This window comes from Ciona robusta, chromosome 14 (assembly GCF_009617815.1).
Source record: "Ciona robusta chromosome 14, ASM961781v2".
Classification (NCBI taxonomy): domain Eukaryota; kingdom Metazoa; phylum Chordata; class Ascidiacea; order Phlebobranchia; family Cionidae; genus Ciona; species Ciona robusta.
In genome coordinates this window covers 869986-886788 of record NC_143248.1, presented here as the reverse complement: position 1 = coordinate 886788, position 16803 = coordinate 869986, and the positions used below count along the sequence as shown (strand labels likewise).

The 16803-nt window shown below is 36.1% G+C and overlaps 2 protein-coding genes across 3 annotated transcripts; both read right to left on the bottom strand.

The window, feature by feature from the left end:
* Window positions 1-99: 99 nt before the first annotated feature.
* LOC149724709 (uncharacterized) lies at window positions 100-9639 on the bottom strand. Of its 2 annotated transcripts, XM_089892054.1 has the most exons (15): window positions 9498-9639; window positions 9204-9298; window positions 7521-7591; window positions 5939-6059; window positions 5295-5372; window positions 4746-4866; window positions 4084-4214; window positions 3611-3774; window positions 3205-3334; window positions 2678-2810; window positions 2385-2473; window positions 1949-2023; window positions 1561-1655; window positions 1053-1227; window positions 100-783 (listed from the first exon to the last, which is right to left on the bottom strand). In XM_089892054.1, the coding sequence occupies exons 1-15, from the start codon at window positions 9604-9606 to the stop codon at window positions 514-516; spliced, it is 1857 nt and encodes a 618-aa protein (XP_089748180.1). In that variant the 5' UTR covers window positions 9607-9639; the 3' UTR covers window positions 100-513. The 2 variants fall into 2 exon arrangements, with proteins under 2 accessions (XP_089748180.1, XP_089748179.1); XM_089892053.1 differs by lacking the exons at window positions 9204-9298; window positions 9498-9639 and adding an exon at window positions 8017-8908.
* Window positions 9640-10357: 718 nt separating this feature from the next.
* Window positions 10358-14981, bottom strand: LOC149724708 (uncharacterized). Its single transcript, XM_089892037.1, has 6 exons — window positions 13833-14981; window positions 13336-13504; window positions 12954-13116; window positions 12657-12776; window positions 12166-12295; window positions 10358-11919 (listed from the first exon to the last, which is right to left on the bottom strand). Exons 1-6 carry the CDS (start codon window positions 14941-14943, stop codon window positions 11093-11095), a joined length of 2520 nt encoding a protein of 839 aa, XP_089748163.1. The 5' UTR covers window positions 14944-14981; the 3' UTR covers window positions 10358-11092.
* Between the last annotated feature and the right edge of the window lie 1822 nt (window positions 14982-16803).

The window sequence follows — 16803 nt, the reverse complement described above, 5'->3', positions numbered from 1 at the left end:
CTTTTCTAAAAAATTATAGTATACGTTTAGTTCATTAATGCAACACTTCTATATAATGGCTAATCTAAGTATAAGTATAAAACTAACTGAAACAACATGCGATGTATAAGTTATGTTTATTATAATGACAACACAATATATTCACGTGTGACGTAACAAACGCCTACGATACTATACCACATATAGTATACGAAGGCGTGGAAATGTTATTATTTCCAAACCAAAATAATTTGAATATTATAACAACAAATAGCACTTCGGGGTAAAATGGGATACCGTTTCGAATAATTACCGACAAAAAAAAAGAAAAATAAAACGTCCCATCTTACCTCAGCCTATTATGACATAACTAATTATCTATCTCTTCAAAAACAATAGCAAAAATCGAGTCCAACTATTTGTAAAAAAAAAATATTTGAGCGGACACGAGGTGTATAATGAAACAATAAAACACCCGTGTTATGACCACTGTAATTGCCCCGTTATATGCGGATAAAACAAATTACAAAACAGTTACATTACTACAGAACTACTGGTTTTATCTTTCTTTTCCAATACATGCTTAACAACGTCTTTTTTAAAACTTTTCCACTGGTTTAGTTCTCTGAGTTGTTCCCTTATATAAGCTTCTGTCGGATACCTTCCGACTAAAGCTCCAATCATCCTTAAACTACGGGGTGTAGCTCGCTTCAGGAACATTTTCTTGGATATGAAGATGCATTCTGCCCCATTGCTTATCAATGTCAACTGGAGTTCGGTTCGTTGCATCATTTCTTCCAAACCCTGGACGTAGAATGTCCGGTACAATGTTGTTACGAATATAAGTCTATTGGTCAAGTGGTTAGACCGCCTGCCTTTTAGCCAAGAAGTTACAGGTTCAAGGCTCGTTTCTGCTACCGTTGTGAGCATGTGTGTCCTAATAGAAACAAGCACAGACGGTAGCGCAACTACCCTTAACCCAGATGTTGTAGGTTCAAGGCTCATCGTTGCTATTTTTGTGGGAGTGCAGCGACAATATTAAAACAACTACTCGTACAAATATCTTTACTTACAAACACACATCCTGGAGTTAAAGTTGCTATTTGTGCAAAATGTCGATTTGATGACGTAACCTTCTTCATCAGCGCAAGTTTAGTAGCTCGTTTCCATCGGTCACGTGATGGGATATGGTTTGTGACGGCATAAGGCGTGTCTTCCACTATTGATGCTCTGATTGTTCGAGGTGTTCTGTCATAATATGCATTGCTAAATTAGAAAAGATAGTTTTATTTTTATTCAACAGTTTTGGGGTGTTATATACATGTGGCACTGTGGGCAAAATGGGCCAAAAATGGACAAAAATAGACAAAACAGGGACAAAACATATCCTGATCGTTTTAAACAATTAACAACTGTTTATGCTGGGAGTCGTGGGGATACGGTTTTATAATTCTTTAAAAGTTCTTTGTTTACTACCAATTGGGGCAAGAATATAGATTCTTAATAATATAGAATGAAAAGGTGTCCCACCTCCCCCCACCCTAATATATATATAAATAGAATGTTAGTGAAATAACAAACCGAATAGGTCGTGTGATCTCCGGTATATCTCCCATATCCAATAAACGGTCATGTTGGAAACCACGTTTATTGTTGCCCATCATTTTTAAGGTTTCCTGGAATGAACAAAAGCAATCCAACGTATAATTTATATCAAAATATTTTGGTGTTTACAGAATATAACTGTTTCATATTGGCAACATATTACTTTGTGCTTGTTTAAATCTAGACATTGGTATATATAATAAAAACTATAACGAGGTATTTTCCTGAGTTTCACCACTAAGCAAAACATATATAAGCTGATAAGGCAAAGTTATTTTTATCTCTTCGAAAACGACAGCAAAGATCAGAATAATAAACCAATAAAGAGAAAGGGAACAGCAAACCGAAACTTCGTAATTGTCACCATTATAATTTGTCGTTTTCTTTCTCGAATTTCTTTGCTAATATCTCTGTGGCCGTTTGTGTGCGTTCCACCTGTCTATAGAGTAAGTTGGTAAAGCTATACTTGACAAATCTTATGAATAAATCGCATCTATCCTCACATGTCGGGGTAGCTACAGTCGTTAACATAGGTGTTCGGTTTCATACACCTCATGCCCACTTACAAGTTACCACATGTGTAACTTTGTTGGTGATATTTTGACCTTTTTTAAGTTTGGCTAACAATTCCTTAGAATAGGCTAACTATTTAGAGTTTAGACAATTGCTGTTAAGTGCTTTGCCTAAGGACACACGCACGTGCATCACAATGGTAGTAGCGACGAGCACTAAACCTGCTCCTAAAAGTTGGCGAGCTAACCATTGTGTCACATCGCCGGCATTATGTCCAATATACCTACCGAGTGCGCAAGCATGCGACCAACAAAGGCAGGTTGGTACTTGATTGATTTTCTGTCGGCATGGTTGATTAACTGGTAGCCCAGCGATTCTATTTATTAGAAATGAATAAATGAAAGGATGAAAGAATGAATATAATGATAATGAATAAATAAATACAGTTATAATGAATAAATGAATGAATGTAATCAGTAAAAACTAATGAACACGTAACTATAATGAATGAATACATATATTACACTACAAAAACAATCACTTTCAATTAATACACGAATATACCAATACACCAACTTACTGCTTCTTGTTTTAAGCGCCGATGATTCATTTAAAGTGGGGAGTTTTATTTCGGTGTCGACACTTCTTCTTCGGACGGTTTTTCGACTTTCAGTGATTTGATTTCGATCACCAAGCGTACAAATCACTCGGCACTTTAAATAAAATGGTTTTATGAAAATTTACTGCTTAACTAATGAATCTTAACCTATATTGTCAAACGAGCTGTTATGAGTTTGTTTTTTCTTTATTGACTGACGATTTATAAAACGTATAAAGAACCATCACCGGGTTAGAGGAATAGTCGTTAAGTAACTTGCCCATCGACATGTAAGCCTATAATGGCAGTAACATCGCGTCAGTGGTTATTATGGGTTGTCTAAATTCTTAGCAAAAATATTTATACAAAATAATCACCCACAAAGTTACATACGTGGTAACCCGTAAACGGGCACAAGGCGTATGAAACAGAACACCCATGTTATAACGACTGTCGTTTCCCCGCCATGCCCGCAGAATAAATAAGTTACATTCATTCATTCTTCATACCTCGCCGGATTTTATAATAACAAGAAAGTTTGAAGCGAAGTTACTTCGAACAACCGTCGCCCCTTTACGGAAATATTGATATTGAAAGTTGACGAAAGATGCTGTTGTTAGATCTTCAACCGGCCAATAACTGGAACAATGATAATATAGCAGGGTGATGTTAGACATGACCCACCCAATACGTTGCGTAAGCCATGGGCAGGGTGGGACACCTTTCATTCACTTTTCCCCGTCTCATTTGGTAGTAAACAAAGAATATTTACAGTTTTTATTTTTTTATACCCGTATAGCCTCACGAATCCAAAATATTTTTGTCAATTGTCCAAAACATGATTGGGAAACATTGGATTTAAATGCTAACAGTATTCTATCCTCCCTATAGTGCTTATATATAGTGCTTATATACCTTAATATATGGAGTGAATGGCAGTATTTTATAACTTCTTCTCTTTGCTTGTATATTGGACCTCTAATGATTGCATCAAAGTCTTCCTTGGATACAACCAACAGTTCAACGTCGTCTTTGCAAACGACTGAAGCTGTTCGGGTCGTGTGGTTTAACAACGCCACCTATGTAGATGAATGAATGTAATTTGAAATTTATTTCGTCTTCAGTCACGATAACGAAGACAAGAGAGTTTTCAAAAGCGAAAAGACGGGTAGTAACGGTAAAACAGCAACAGTCGTTTCTTGTCAGTTAAACTGGCAGCCATAGATTAAAATAATACAAAAAAAAATCCCAAAAAACAATCACCCACAAAGTTACATTTATGGTAACTTTGACACGAGGTGTATAAAACAGAACACTAGTGTTGTAATGACTGTCGTTGCCCCGCCACATGAGGATAAATAAGTTACATTCATAGCATCTGCTCATACCTCCCCGAAAACGTCCCCACTTTGTATTTCATTGATAGTCTGAACACTTTCACAGCCAGATTCAACAGCAACACACTCGTTCACCAAACATGTTCCAGACAATATGATGTAAAAGGCGGACGGAGGGTGACCTGGAAGCGATATATGTTTGGTGTTGTTACAGCTTATATAGTAGAGGGAAATAACATGGCGTAAAATGGTCTTGTATAGTAGGTGGGGTAAAAATAATTTCTCGGAGGGTGACCTGGAAGTGGTATATGTTTGGTGCTGCAGAATATATGTTTGGTGTTGTTACAGCTTATATAGTAGAGGGAAATAACATGGCGTAAAATGGTCTTGTATAGTAGGTGGGGTAAAAATAATTTCTCGGAGGGTGACCTGGAAGTGGTATATGTTTGGTGCTGCAGAATATATGTTTGGTGTTGTTACAGCTTATATAGTAGAGGGAAATAACATGGCGTAAAATGGTCTTGTATAGTGGGTGGGGTAAAAATATTTTCTTATCCCATTTGGTAGTAAACGAAGAATGTTTACAGAATTATATAACCGTATCCCAACGTCTCTAAGAGAGTGTTGTTAATCGCTCAAAACACGACCAAAAACATGTGAATTAGGTGCTCACAATATTCCATCTTACCCCACAGTTCTATATATGACGTTACCTTGTTTTATTATAACACGTCTCGCTTCGTAAGCTTGGTAGATCATGACTTGGCACATCTTCAACTGGATATGGACGGGGTGTTTGGAAAATGCATTTTTATTTTGTACCAGGTTGTGGATCTGTTGAGAAAATTCATGGGGATTGTAAAATGTGGAATTTAAGGTGAATTAAAGTGATTAAATTAAAAGTTATTGTGGGCGTATGATGTGTCCTTGGGGAAGAAACTTAACGACATTTGCTTCAATCCAGTGATAAGCGGACACGAGGTGTATGAAACAGAACACCCGTGTTATAACGACTGCCGCTGCCCGCCATGCAAGGATAAATAAGTTACATATGTGGTAACTCGTAAGCGGGCACGAGGTGTATGAAACAGAACACCCGTGTTATAACGACTGCCGCTGCCCGCCATGCAAGGATAAATAAGTTACATATGTGGTAACTCGTAAGCGGGCACGAGGTGTATGAAACAGAACACCCGTGTTATATTCACTTTATAGTTGCCCCCGCCATGCGCAAATAAAACAAGTTACATTCATTCATTCACCATTTTAACATGGCGTTTACTTCTAGCATCTGGTGATATAGCAAGAAGTTTCTTTAGTTTGCTGCTTCCTTTGTTTGCCTGGGAAAAAACGTTATTATTTTATTAAAAAAATTGCTTAGGAAAAAAGTAATTACAATGCATAAAGCGCAGTATCTTAACAGATCACACCTTTCGTTTGTTTAAAACTTTAATGTCGTTTAATTAAATGGTTTATCACGTTATACTGCTGTAGGAATGTAGGATGTAGCGGTCACGCCTTTTATCGATTAAGTATTGTACTTCTTTTTATTTATTTTTTTTATTTACCTTTTTTTGTTTTATTTTATTTTTTAATCCAGGGTAGGGTCCTTGTCAAGGACCTTAGATTTAGGCCACATTTGGCCCATTACCCCAACACCCGGGATGCCCATTTAAGTATTTTATGCAACAGGGGCTTAACTATGCAACATCGCTGGGTTGGGGCAATGTCCGTTAAGTGTCCTGTCCAAGAACACATACGCTTGTTTTATCAATAAGCATGTTATAACGACTGTTGTTCTACCCTTACTTCCCTTCTTGCTTTTGTAAACTTGTCCGATCTTCGTTATCGTGACCGAAGCGACAAAATATAGAAATTCAATCGTTAATTCATTCCAAGCACTTACAATGTATGACGCGCAATAATAACGGGGATTGAAACTTAATTTTTCATTGAAGTCGTTTTGTAAATTCATTTGCATTTCAACCAACGAGAGTTTCTCGTCTTTCTCTTTGTCTTCGACGCATCTGTATATAATTATATCAGTATCAAGTAACTATATAGTAGGGTGGGAAGATAGGACACCTTTAGCACATAATATCCCATATTTCCTGATCTTGTTTTAAACAATTAACAACGGTATATGGAAGTCGTGAGGATATGGTTATATAATCACTAAATGTTTTGAAGCCTAATTCTTTGAAATGTCTTTGTTTACTATTAAATGGGGCGAAAAAGTAGAATGGAAGGTGTCCCGTCTTCCCCCACCCTTCTTATGGTATGTTAGGTTAAAATGGGACATGTATTCATTCTGTTTTATTGTCCCATTTGGTACTAAATAAAACATATTTACTGAAATAATATAACCGTATCGTAATAACTTTGAACGAGCGTTGTTAATTGTTAAAAACACGATCAGCAAATATGATAATTCGATGCTAAAGGCTGTATCCCGTGTTTTATATAATCGTGTTTTGAAAAATTAACAACAGGCTCTCCGTAGTGTATTCCGCCTCTTGAAATACAATGCATTCCGGCGCCTTTAATTAATGCACAGCGCGCCGTCTTGTAATCTACACTCCTGCGTTTCTCGCATTTTGTTCTGCAAGTTACTCAGTTTCCTTGTGTTGCTTTGCCAGTAGTGCTGTAGTTAAGTTAGTGTATGCGTTTAGTTTGTCTTTAATTATTTTAATTGTTTGTTTTAACGAAGGTTGCTGTCGGACTATGTAGTTGCGTTTTGAGTTCGTTTAAGCCTTATTAAATGAATCGTTATTTTTAGTCGTGAGGATACGGTATACAGTAGGGTGGGGGAAGATGGGACACCTTTTAACTCTGTTTCCTCGTCCCATTTAGTAGTAAACAATGAACAATCAAACATTTATAAATCTATATCTTCACGACTCCTATAGACCGTTGTTAGTTGTTTAAAACACGATCAGGATATCTGGATATTATGTGCTAAAGATGTCCCATCTTCCCCCACCCTACTATATATTTAGAAACGTTCTTTGTTTACTACCGAATGAGACGATAAAGAGAATGAAACTATGTCTCATCCTACCCCAGCCAATACTATATAGTAGGGTGGGGGAAGATAGGACACCTTTTCATTGTATTTTCTCGTTCTATTTGGTAGTAAACAAAGAACATTCACTGAATTATAAAACCGTATCCTCACGACTCCCATAGACTGTTGTTAATTGTCTAAAACACGATCAGGTTATTTATATATTATGTGCTAAAGGTGTCCCATCTCCCCCCCACCCCACTATATGTATGAATGAATGTAACTAATGTATCCTCGTGTGGTAGGGAACGACAATTGTTATAACACAGATGTCCTGTTTCATGCACCTCTTGCCCGCTTACAAGTTACCACGACTCGTGTATTATTTAAAGGGCACGTATACGTCTACAATAGTAGCAGCTATGAGCCTTGAACATATAACCTGTAGATTACAAATAGAAAATAGTGCGAATGTACCAACCGTTTTAGGGCGAGGCAAACTTCAACGATAATACGAATGCTTCTGAGTATTCGACGAAATTTCTCAATCGGCTGGAAAAATATTTAGCATTATTATTTACTTTAAACACATTTTTGTCAAGCCATTGGTTATAATACTATAGTACAAGTAGGCTTTCCATGTAACTATATGATAAATTCTGTAAAAATGTTCCTGCTCTATACAGTGCTCGTGTGGTTGGATGATGTCATATATAGCTTTATCATTTATTGCTTATTTTGCAAAGATCATGATGTCATTTTAGGTGAAATTAATAACGTAGACTACAACTTAATTTTGTCGGCTACACATTTCGAGGCATTCGATCGTATGGATTATGATTTGCCCAAGGACACATGCGCCCACAACGGTAGCAGCATCGAACCTCGGACCTTATCTCTGAGCTAGAGGCAGGCGTGCTAACCACTTTGCCACTGCACAATACAGATCATGCTTATGTATGGTCGTTTTGCGTCACCTTTTCTGTCGGTTCTGCCTGCTGTAAAGTTTGGATTTTCGCTTTCTTTGTTCTTTTAAACGATCGGGCATGAAACGAAGTGTTCCTGTCATGGTAGACTCTTAACTTGGATCTTACGCCAGCAGAAACTGACCGACGTCTAAGGTAAGTGTTTTTTATTCTCATTCTTTTATCCGCTTGCGATAAATTGCATTCTGTATCGTGTTCTGAACTCAATGACGTCAACCTGGTTTGTGACGTCATCACGGTGTGTGACGCCACTCCTGCGTCATGTAAATGGCGCGTAATGTCGGATTCAGATGACGTCATTTTATAAACATAAATTTTTGTAACTATGATATTTCGAGCTGCATTTCTTATTCTGAAGACTTGCGAATTAAATATATAGCAGTTAAATTCTTAAGGTATAGAACTGTGGGGTAAGATGGGATACCGTTAGCACCTAAAACAAACATTTCCTGATCGTGTTTTTAACAATTACTGAAACGCTATTTTAGATTCGCGGTGCTACAGTTTTATATAATGCTGTAAATATTCTTTGTTTAGTGCCAAGGTGGAACATCGGAAACATGTCCCATCTTACCCCACCCTACTATGCCGCGTCTAAACAATTTTTCTATTATGCGTCAATTCGGTACATTTTCGTATCTGTAACTGAAATGGCACGCCTGCCCAAAACTTCATACGTACATACGTGCCGTATCCAGTCAAAATTGGATTACAATAACTCGCTAAACAAAAAGCCTATTATTCACCGAGACTAAATATTGATCAAGTTAGAATTGTAAAGGTTTCAATGCTTGTCCAATATTACCTTAATGCTCGCCTACAATACATGTCTACAATGACACTTTGCGTCCAAAAAGTTTCACAGGAATAATAATAAGAATGATAATTTTTATTTGTCGCTTCGATTACGAAAGCTAAGAATAAAAAATGGTTAAAACCAGAAGACAGGATATAGCGACAAAACAACAGTGGCTGAAACACGCCTACGATAAAAACGTATTTGTAGAACTGTGGGGTAAGATGGTATACCGTTAGCACCTAAATCCCATATTTTCTGATCGTGTTTTTTAAAATAAACAATGCTCTTTTACTGCGTGCTTTGCAACCGTTTGAAGAGATAAATAAAATAATATTATATCTGGATACTGGGAAAAGACGATACAAAATATTTAACTTACGCTTAACCCAAAGTCGCGAATTGGTGTTATTCGACAATGGGATAACCTGTGACGTTTCAACCCTCCTTGCCGCTGTCGAGCATTAAGCGGTGTGGCTGGAAAACATAATGAACGAAGGTAATGAATGAATGTAATTTGTTTATTCTCGCGTGGCGGGGCAACGACATTCGTTATAACACGGGTGTTCTGTTTCATACACCTCGTGCCCGCTTACAAGTTACCACGTATGTAACTTTGCGGGTGATTTGAAAAGTAAAAAAAAAGTAAAAAAGCAGAAAGTTTAATAAAACTTACACGACTTGGATGACTGTTGTTTATGGTTTGAAGTATTCGCCACATCTGGAATTAATAACATCTGGTTTTCCACGTCGGTAGATGGCGTTAAAGACACTAATGACGCCATTTTTACCTTTGTTTAAATCTAAACGAAAACGTGTATTACGGTGGGGTAAGATGGGATACCGTAAGCGTAAACAATATCCCCCATTTTATGATCGCGTTTCAAACAACAGAAAAATAAATTAGAGTCGCCGGGATACGGTTATACAATTCTGTAAATATTTTTTGTTTACTACTAAATGCGACGAGAAAAGAAAACATGTACCATCTTACCCCACTCTATATTTCTGAAAGACCTTATTTATTTCAATCTAAAAAAATTCTAACTTTTTTCTGAACATCGAAAGTATCACAACACACTTTACGTAACTATCAGATAAGTAATTTAATTCACATTCATTGTCCAGAGTGAATCCCATTTTGTGTTTATTTTATAACAATGGACATTATGTCGAGTTATGATAACATATCGTTATAAGTGTTAAGGTATGTACGTATTATAAGCGACAATGATAATAAGCGTTTAACGATAAATATACGCTTATGTCAACGTTGTAGAGTTTGCTGTTTTAAACCTCATTCAGTTAAAACGAAATCATAATAAAGCAAAACACTTGAATGTGTTAAGCTTGTCGCTAATAAGTATCCTAAAGCTAGAGCTAAAAGGTCCAGTTTTTATTCGGGAAATGTTATAACGACTGCCACAAAACTACATACGTGGTAACCCCCTAAGCGTGCACGAGGTGTATGAAACATAACACCCGTGTTATAACGATTGCCGTTGCCCCGCCACTCGATGATAAATAAGTTAACTCTTTGGTAAGAGGTATTAACACGTTTTATTAAATGCAATAGTAGTTCGATTTGCAAATTCTAAGTTTACTACAATCCAATACTTCTGATATAATAATGTGAGGTAAGATGGGATACCGTTAGCACCAAAATACTATTTTTTGATTTGTGTTTTAAACAATTGACAACTTTTCGAGTTACGGGGCTACGGTTATATAATTTGTTGAATGTTCTTTGTTTACTACCAAATGGGACAAGAAATAGAACGAAAACTTATCCCATCTTACCCCACCCTACTATACCCACAGTGTTAACATAAAAATATATTTAACATCTTTAATCTCGTGTTATTACACTCACAGTTTAAAATAACAAGCAATATAAGGTACTGCAAAAACGAGTCTAGTATATGTTTTCTATTTACTCGAATATAAAATTAAAATGAAGCATTACTAGACACATACGTTGTGCAAATATATTAAATCAAAAAAAGAATACAAAAAAGTACAAAGTTTTAGGACTACTGGGTAAAGTGGAACGCGGGGCAATATGGGCCCTTTTCTTTTTTCTGTAACAGACCCATTTGATTATAAAAAATAAAAATATTACAAAATTACTCGCACTTTTTTCATATATAACAGTATTCGGTTATTAACTTGCAAAAATCGGTGTTAAGATATGGGAGAACATGTCTCTGACGTCATCGGAAGGTGTCCCAATTACCCCCACCCTACTAAATAGCTAGTTAATAGTTATCGTTAATACATTTCATCATTGTAGTGAATTCCGATGACGTCAGAGACGTCTTTTTCGTCTGTCGTACACAACCTTGTTTTTTCTTGATTTTGATTTTCTTTGTTCAATTCCTGAGATAATGCACTCTGTAAACTTGATGATCCTTTTGCGATTGGTAATTGGATATTACCGTCTGTATTCAACTCTGTTTCAGGAAGATAGGATGGAGCTTTATTTACTTTATCAGTTCTTGGTTGTAGCTTAAAGTTTCTTCCATATTTCTGCTTTTTTATTGGACTGTTAGCCAACAGTTTCTTAGCATTACTTAAAACTTTTTCTGCGTCCTTAATTTCCGAGCACAATTTTTGTGTGACAACAGAACTTCCGGAAACACTGGAGTTTGTATAGACTCGATTTAAATTATGCAGCACTGGTCCCATATTAACAGAAGGTGCAGATTGAGATGGTAAACTATGAACTTGAATGTTATCCAATTTTTCACAACCCAACATATTCAATTCCGCCACCCTTGATGCCAATGAAGCAGCCGCACTCGTTTCATTCACAAATTCTTTGTATCTGTCATCGAACCTAGAGCCAACTTGGTTTAAAAAACCAGGATTTTTTGACTCTGTGTTACGCCTCAATGAATCACATAGCGTAACTTTTGAAACTGAAAAGTCATTCCTTGAATATTGAGGCACGTAACAAGCTTCACTATAGGGTTGAGGTGTTTCTGGTTTATCTTTAATAATTGAACTTTTGAAGTCAAACGGAAAGTGACTTGTGTGTGCGGTGCAATCATTTTCAAGGACAAAGACTTGGGACTCGTCAGAAGTTTTTTGTCTGCCTAAGGAATGAATGTAACTTGTTTATCCTCCCGTGGGGAAAACCACAATTGTTATAACAGGGGTGTTACATACATCTTGTGACACTTAAACCATATTCAAAAATTTGGGGGTAAACATATAATATATTTTTGGCTGACTATTTGGACAACACACACGCGAACACCGAGTTAGGGCAATGTCCGTTAGTACCTTTCACAAGGACACATGCCCACACAATCACCAGAACAATACTGAATCTAACTTACTACTTGTATAACTGGTTGAGCTTGGTATGCATGTCATGTCCGATGTGTTTATTCTTTCAACTTCAGCTTCTCGTAACTTGTTGTTCCAATCTTGAGGAAGTTTCATTGTTTCAACTTCAATAATTATCTCCTATAAGTTGAAAATAATTTAAAAATCCTGGAAGATCTTCAAGTACAAGGTGTAACACATTTCGCAGCTATGGAACTGTCTACAATACATTACAAAAAAATATTAAGAATGAAATAAACAGTCACTGATAATTTCACAAAGTTACATACATGGTTACTCATATGTGGGCATGAAACGTATGAAATAGAACATCCGTGTTATTACAGCTGTCGTTGCCCCGCCATGCGAGATAAAAGTTACATACGTGGTAACTGGTAAGCGGGCATGAGTTGTATATAAAAGGTAACCAAATAACATGTTATAACAACTGTCGATGCCACGCCATGCGAGCAAGTTACATTCATTAATTTAACCTACGAACTTTAAATGACGGTCGATTAACGTACGACGCGTTCCAACATTTCCCGATTAATTTGTGAAATGAATGTGGAAGACTAGATGGTAGATGCAATCTCTCCCCACGACGCACCATTTCAAATATCTACAACAAGATTTTACAATAATAATTTATTTAATTTAAATTACAGACATAAAAAGTGTCAACAGCAAAATGCCAGTTGTTAAAACACACTATGATTTAAAGGTCCAGAAAAGAGCGTCAGTGAAAAAGTGTGACCATTGAACCCAATATAAGGTAAACATTAATATATGTAATTACCTGAAAAGTTGATTTTCCTTTTGTGGGACTTTCTGCAGTTGCCATTTCCCATAACAAAACAGCAAAGGCATAAACATCAATCTTAGTTGTCAGGTGTGAGGGATATTCCAGTAACTCAGGGGCTATATAAGCCATGTAGTTTGAACCAAGCATGCAATAATCCCTGGGAAAAACATCCAATATGACTTGTTCCATAACACAATGGGTAAATGAATTAACCTTGTTTTTAGCGTGTTTGCTCACCCTTAACAACATCTGTAAATTTGTGGGTGATTCTTTTGGGGGGATTTTATTGAATTGTTTTAAAGTAAGGTTAAGAAATTAGACAACCCATAAGGACCACTTGGTAGCAGCAACTGTTGTTAAATTTGCAAAATATTACCTCAGTTTTGCAAAGCCATAATCCGATACTTTGGAACATCCTGATGAATCAATAAGAACATTGGATGGTTTTATATTAAGATGCAGAATGGGTGGTTTCTGGTTGTGTAGGAATGCCAACCCTTGAGATATATCACGCACAGTTTTATAGTAATGAACCTCATCCAAACCTGTAAAGAATTATAAACATGAATTGTGGTAAAAACATGATGGTAAGTTTATATTTATGGGTTGGCTAGATTGCCAGCCATTATAATAAAAAAATTCCAAAAAATATTCACTCACAAAATTACATACATGATAACTTGTAAGTGGGCACAAGGTGTATGAAACCTAAAAACCCACGTTATAACGACTGTCATTGCCCCACCAGGTGAGGTTAAAAGTTATTTTAATCATTTATTCAACTTATAAAGCAAAAACTTTACTCACTGTGTTAGACTAATACAAAACTGGTATAATAAAATAAATATAAAACAGTCTTTCTTCCCCATATACCTTGATTTGCAATGAGATCTTTTAAAGTTTTCCCATGAACCATCTCGGTAATGATAAGAGGGGTAACAGCAGAAGAAGAAACTCCATATAGGCGAACTATATTTCGATGATTAAGACCAACCAGCAACCCAGCTTCAGCGCTTATATAACTTCGATCTGATGTTGTTATCATGCATGATTGCACAAACTTCTTAACAGCCACAGCTTTTCCATTATAAGTGCCACAGTATACATTCGTCAATTTTCCTTCGCCTACTAAATTTGAAGTATAGAAACTCACTTCATGTAATGGTATTTCTATGGATTTACGGCTCGTTTGGCGTCGTTTAAGAACTCTCATTTCAGATTCCAACTTCTGAACCTTTCTTTTATATTTCTCTTTTTTGTTGTTGAGCTTTTTGATGACCCCCATTTGGTAATCTTTGCTTGACTCTGATGCAAGTTGGGAATAAACTGTAAAATTGTTGCTTCTGTCTTGAAGGGGGTTGAATTTTCTTTGTACATCCACTTTTATTACAGGGTTATTTACAGCAGAAAATGTGCCCATTTTTTCAGGATTTCCATTAGTTTTATAGATTTCTGGATTCTCGCATATTTTCTCTGCTGGTGGACAAAATAATTTTGAAGATTCATTTTCAAGATCATTGCAGTCTTTGTTTTTTGAGGTTAGTTCATCAGAATGAGGAGAAACATCACCAATATTTTCACTTGCATTTGGCCGAGAATAAACTTGAACGGCAGAATTAATGATTTCATTTCCACCATTGCCGCAATCTGTTTCACTAAAAGACGTTTTAACTTTTCTTCTTTTACTTCGTTTTCCCAATATTTTTCTCTGCGTTTCTGCTTTACTAGGAACAACTTTTTGTTGATACGATAACGTAGGTTTCAAAAAACCGGTCCCTTTTACAGGCTTCGAGTCCGAATCCCTGGCTTTCTTCAGCATTTTAGAATCAATTTGTTTGAACTGCTTATATTCACAACACAAGTATTGAAAAAAGTGTATGTTAGCAAAACTGTATCGATATAAACACAAGACCGTTACTAATAATACTCGAATCCATTCAACTAAATTTTTAAACTTTACCGGGCAACAGAATTTTCTTAGCATACAAGAGAGCAGAGCGGAAATACTTGACTGCGTTGAGTACAGATTTAATGATATATTATGGTAGGGGAAGATGAGACACATTTTTATTTGATTTTCTCGTCATATTCGGAATTAATCAATGAACATTCAAAGAATTCTTAAGTCGTATCTTCGCGACTCCCATATACTGTTGTTAATTGTTTAAAACACGAATAGCATAGTTGAATATTATGTGCTAAAGGTGTCCCATCTTCCCCACCCCACCCCATCGCATATATAGGTGCTAATTTAAGTTTATGTTTTAATAAAAAAACCATCTGATTTACGCCGAAGTACCGAAGGAGAAAAAGTTTGAACAAGATAATCAACAAGCGATAACTGAAAAAACATTTAGTTCATGCTGGGGTAAACACTGTGATTGGTGACGTCACTAATAACAATGTCACAGCCTCCCATGACGTAACAGAACACTTAGAAGTATTTTCAAGCGAAGAAGATGACGTCACTCCACCACTACTAATTTATCCTCGCGTGGCGGCTCAACGACATTCGTTATAACTTGTTCTTTTTGTACTTTGCATTATTTATTTACACTGTGTATTAAAACCTAACTTTTAATAACGTGCACATTCATTATAGCTATGCATTTATTTAACGCCAAACGTTATTTTTCAATAAAAAATAAATTCAAAAGAATGTGAAATGGTATTTAGTTTTGTACAGTAGGACGGGGTAAAGTGGGACACTTTTAAAATAAATTTTCAAGGGAACCCATTTGATAATGAATCACCCATCTAGTATCTCAGTTTACTAAAACGAACTAAGTTTGCTTCATCGAATGTTAAACGATCGGTTGGTCCTTTGTTGTAGAAAGTAAAGTTATAGTGAGGTGGGGTAAGATGGGACATTTTTATCTTTTCTCGTGCCATTTAGTAGTATATCAATTTTATAGAATTATATAACTGTATTCCCGCGACTTTTAGAGAGCATTGATAGTTCAATAAAAACGCGATCAGAAAGTATGGGGTTTAGGTGCCAACGGTAAATCCATCTTACTCTATACAGTACTAAATACCCGGGATGAATTACTATTCGCATATAGACGTAAAATTGCAGCAAAAGCATCTCGATTCTTGGAACACTCGTGCTGTCATAACTTTCGTTTTAACGATAATTTAATGTTGACTTTTATTATCGTTTGTTTGTTTGGTGACATTTGATTTAAACACCGATGAAGTTAATTATTGCACAAATTCAATTAAGGTGTTCGTATGATTGGCACAACGTTCATTACAGCTTGTTTAGCAATTGTATTTCAAGCATAAATTTATTGCATTTGATTTAACAAATGTTTTTAGTCAAGTTTTGGGAAAAGGTTTGAATTATTTGTTGAAATTTTTACGTTTGTGTTTATTGGGTTCCAGAATAAAATGTTGATGTCCGGTATTTTGTTTTCTTTTCTGATTGTTTCAGCTACATCACAAAGTGGTAAGATTTTTTACTTGTTTTTACTTGTTTGTTTAATATATATTAGGGTGGGGTAAAATGGACACGTCTTTATTCTTTTTTCTTGTCCAATTTGGTAGTAAACAAAAAATAATCGTAGCCCAGCGTCGCTAAAATAGCGTTGTTGATTGTTAACAACAAAATTAGAAAATTTGGAATTCAGGTATTCCATTTCCCCCGCAAATTATATAGTAGAGGGAATATGGGACACCTTTTCACTCTCTTTTCTCGTCCCGTTTAGTAGTAAACAATAAACATTTAAAGAAGTATAAAATCGTATCCCTACGACTCCCATAGACCGTTGTTAATTGTTTAAAACACGATCAGAAAATGTGGGATTTAGGTGCTCACGGTATCCCATCCCCCCCCCCCAAT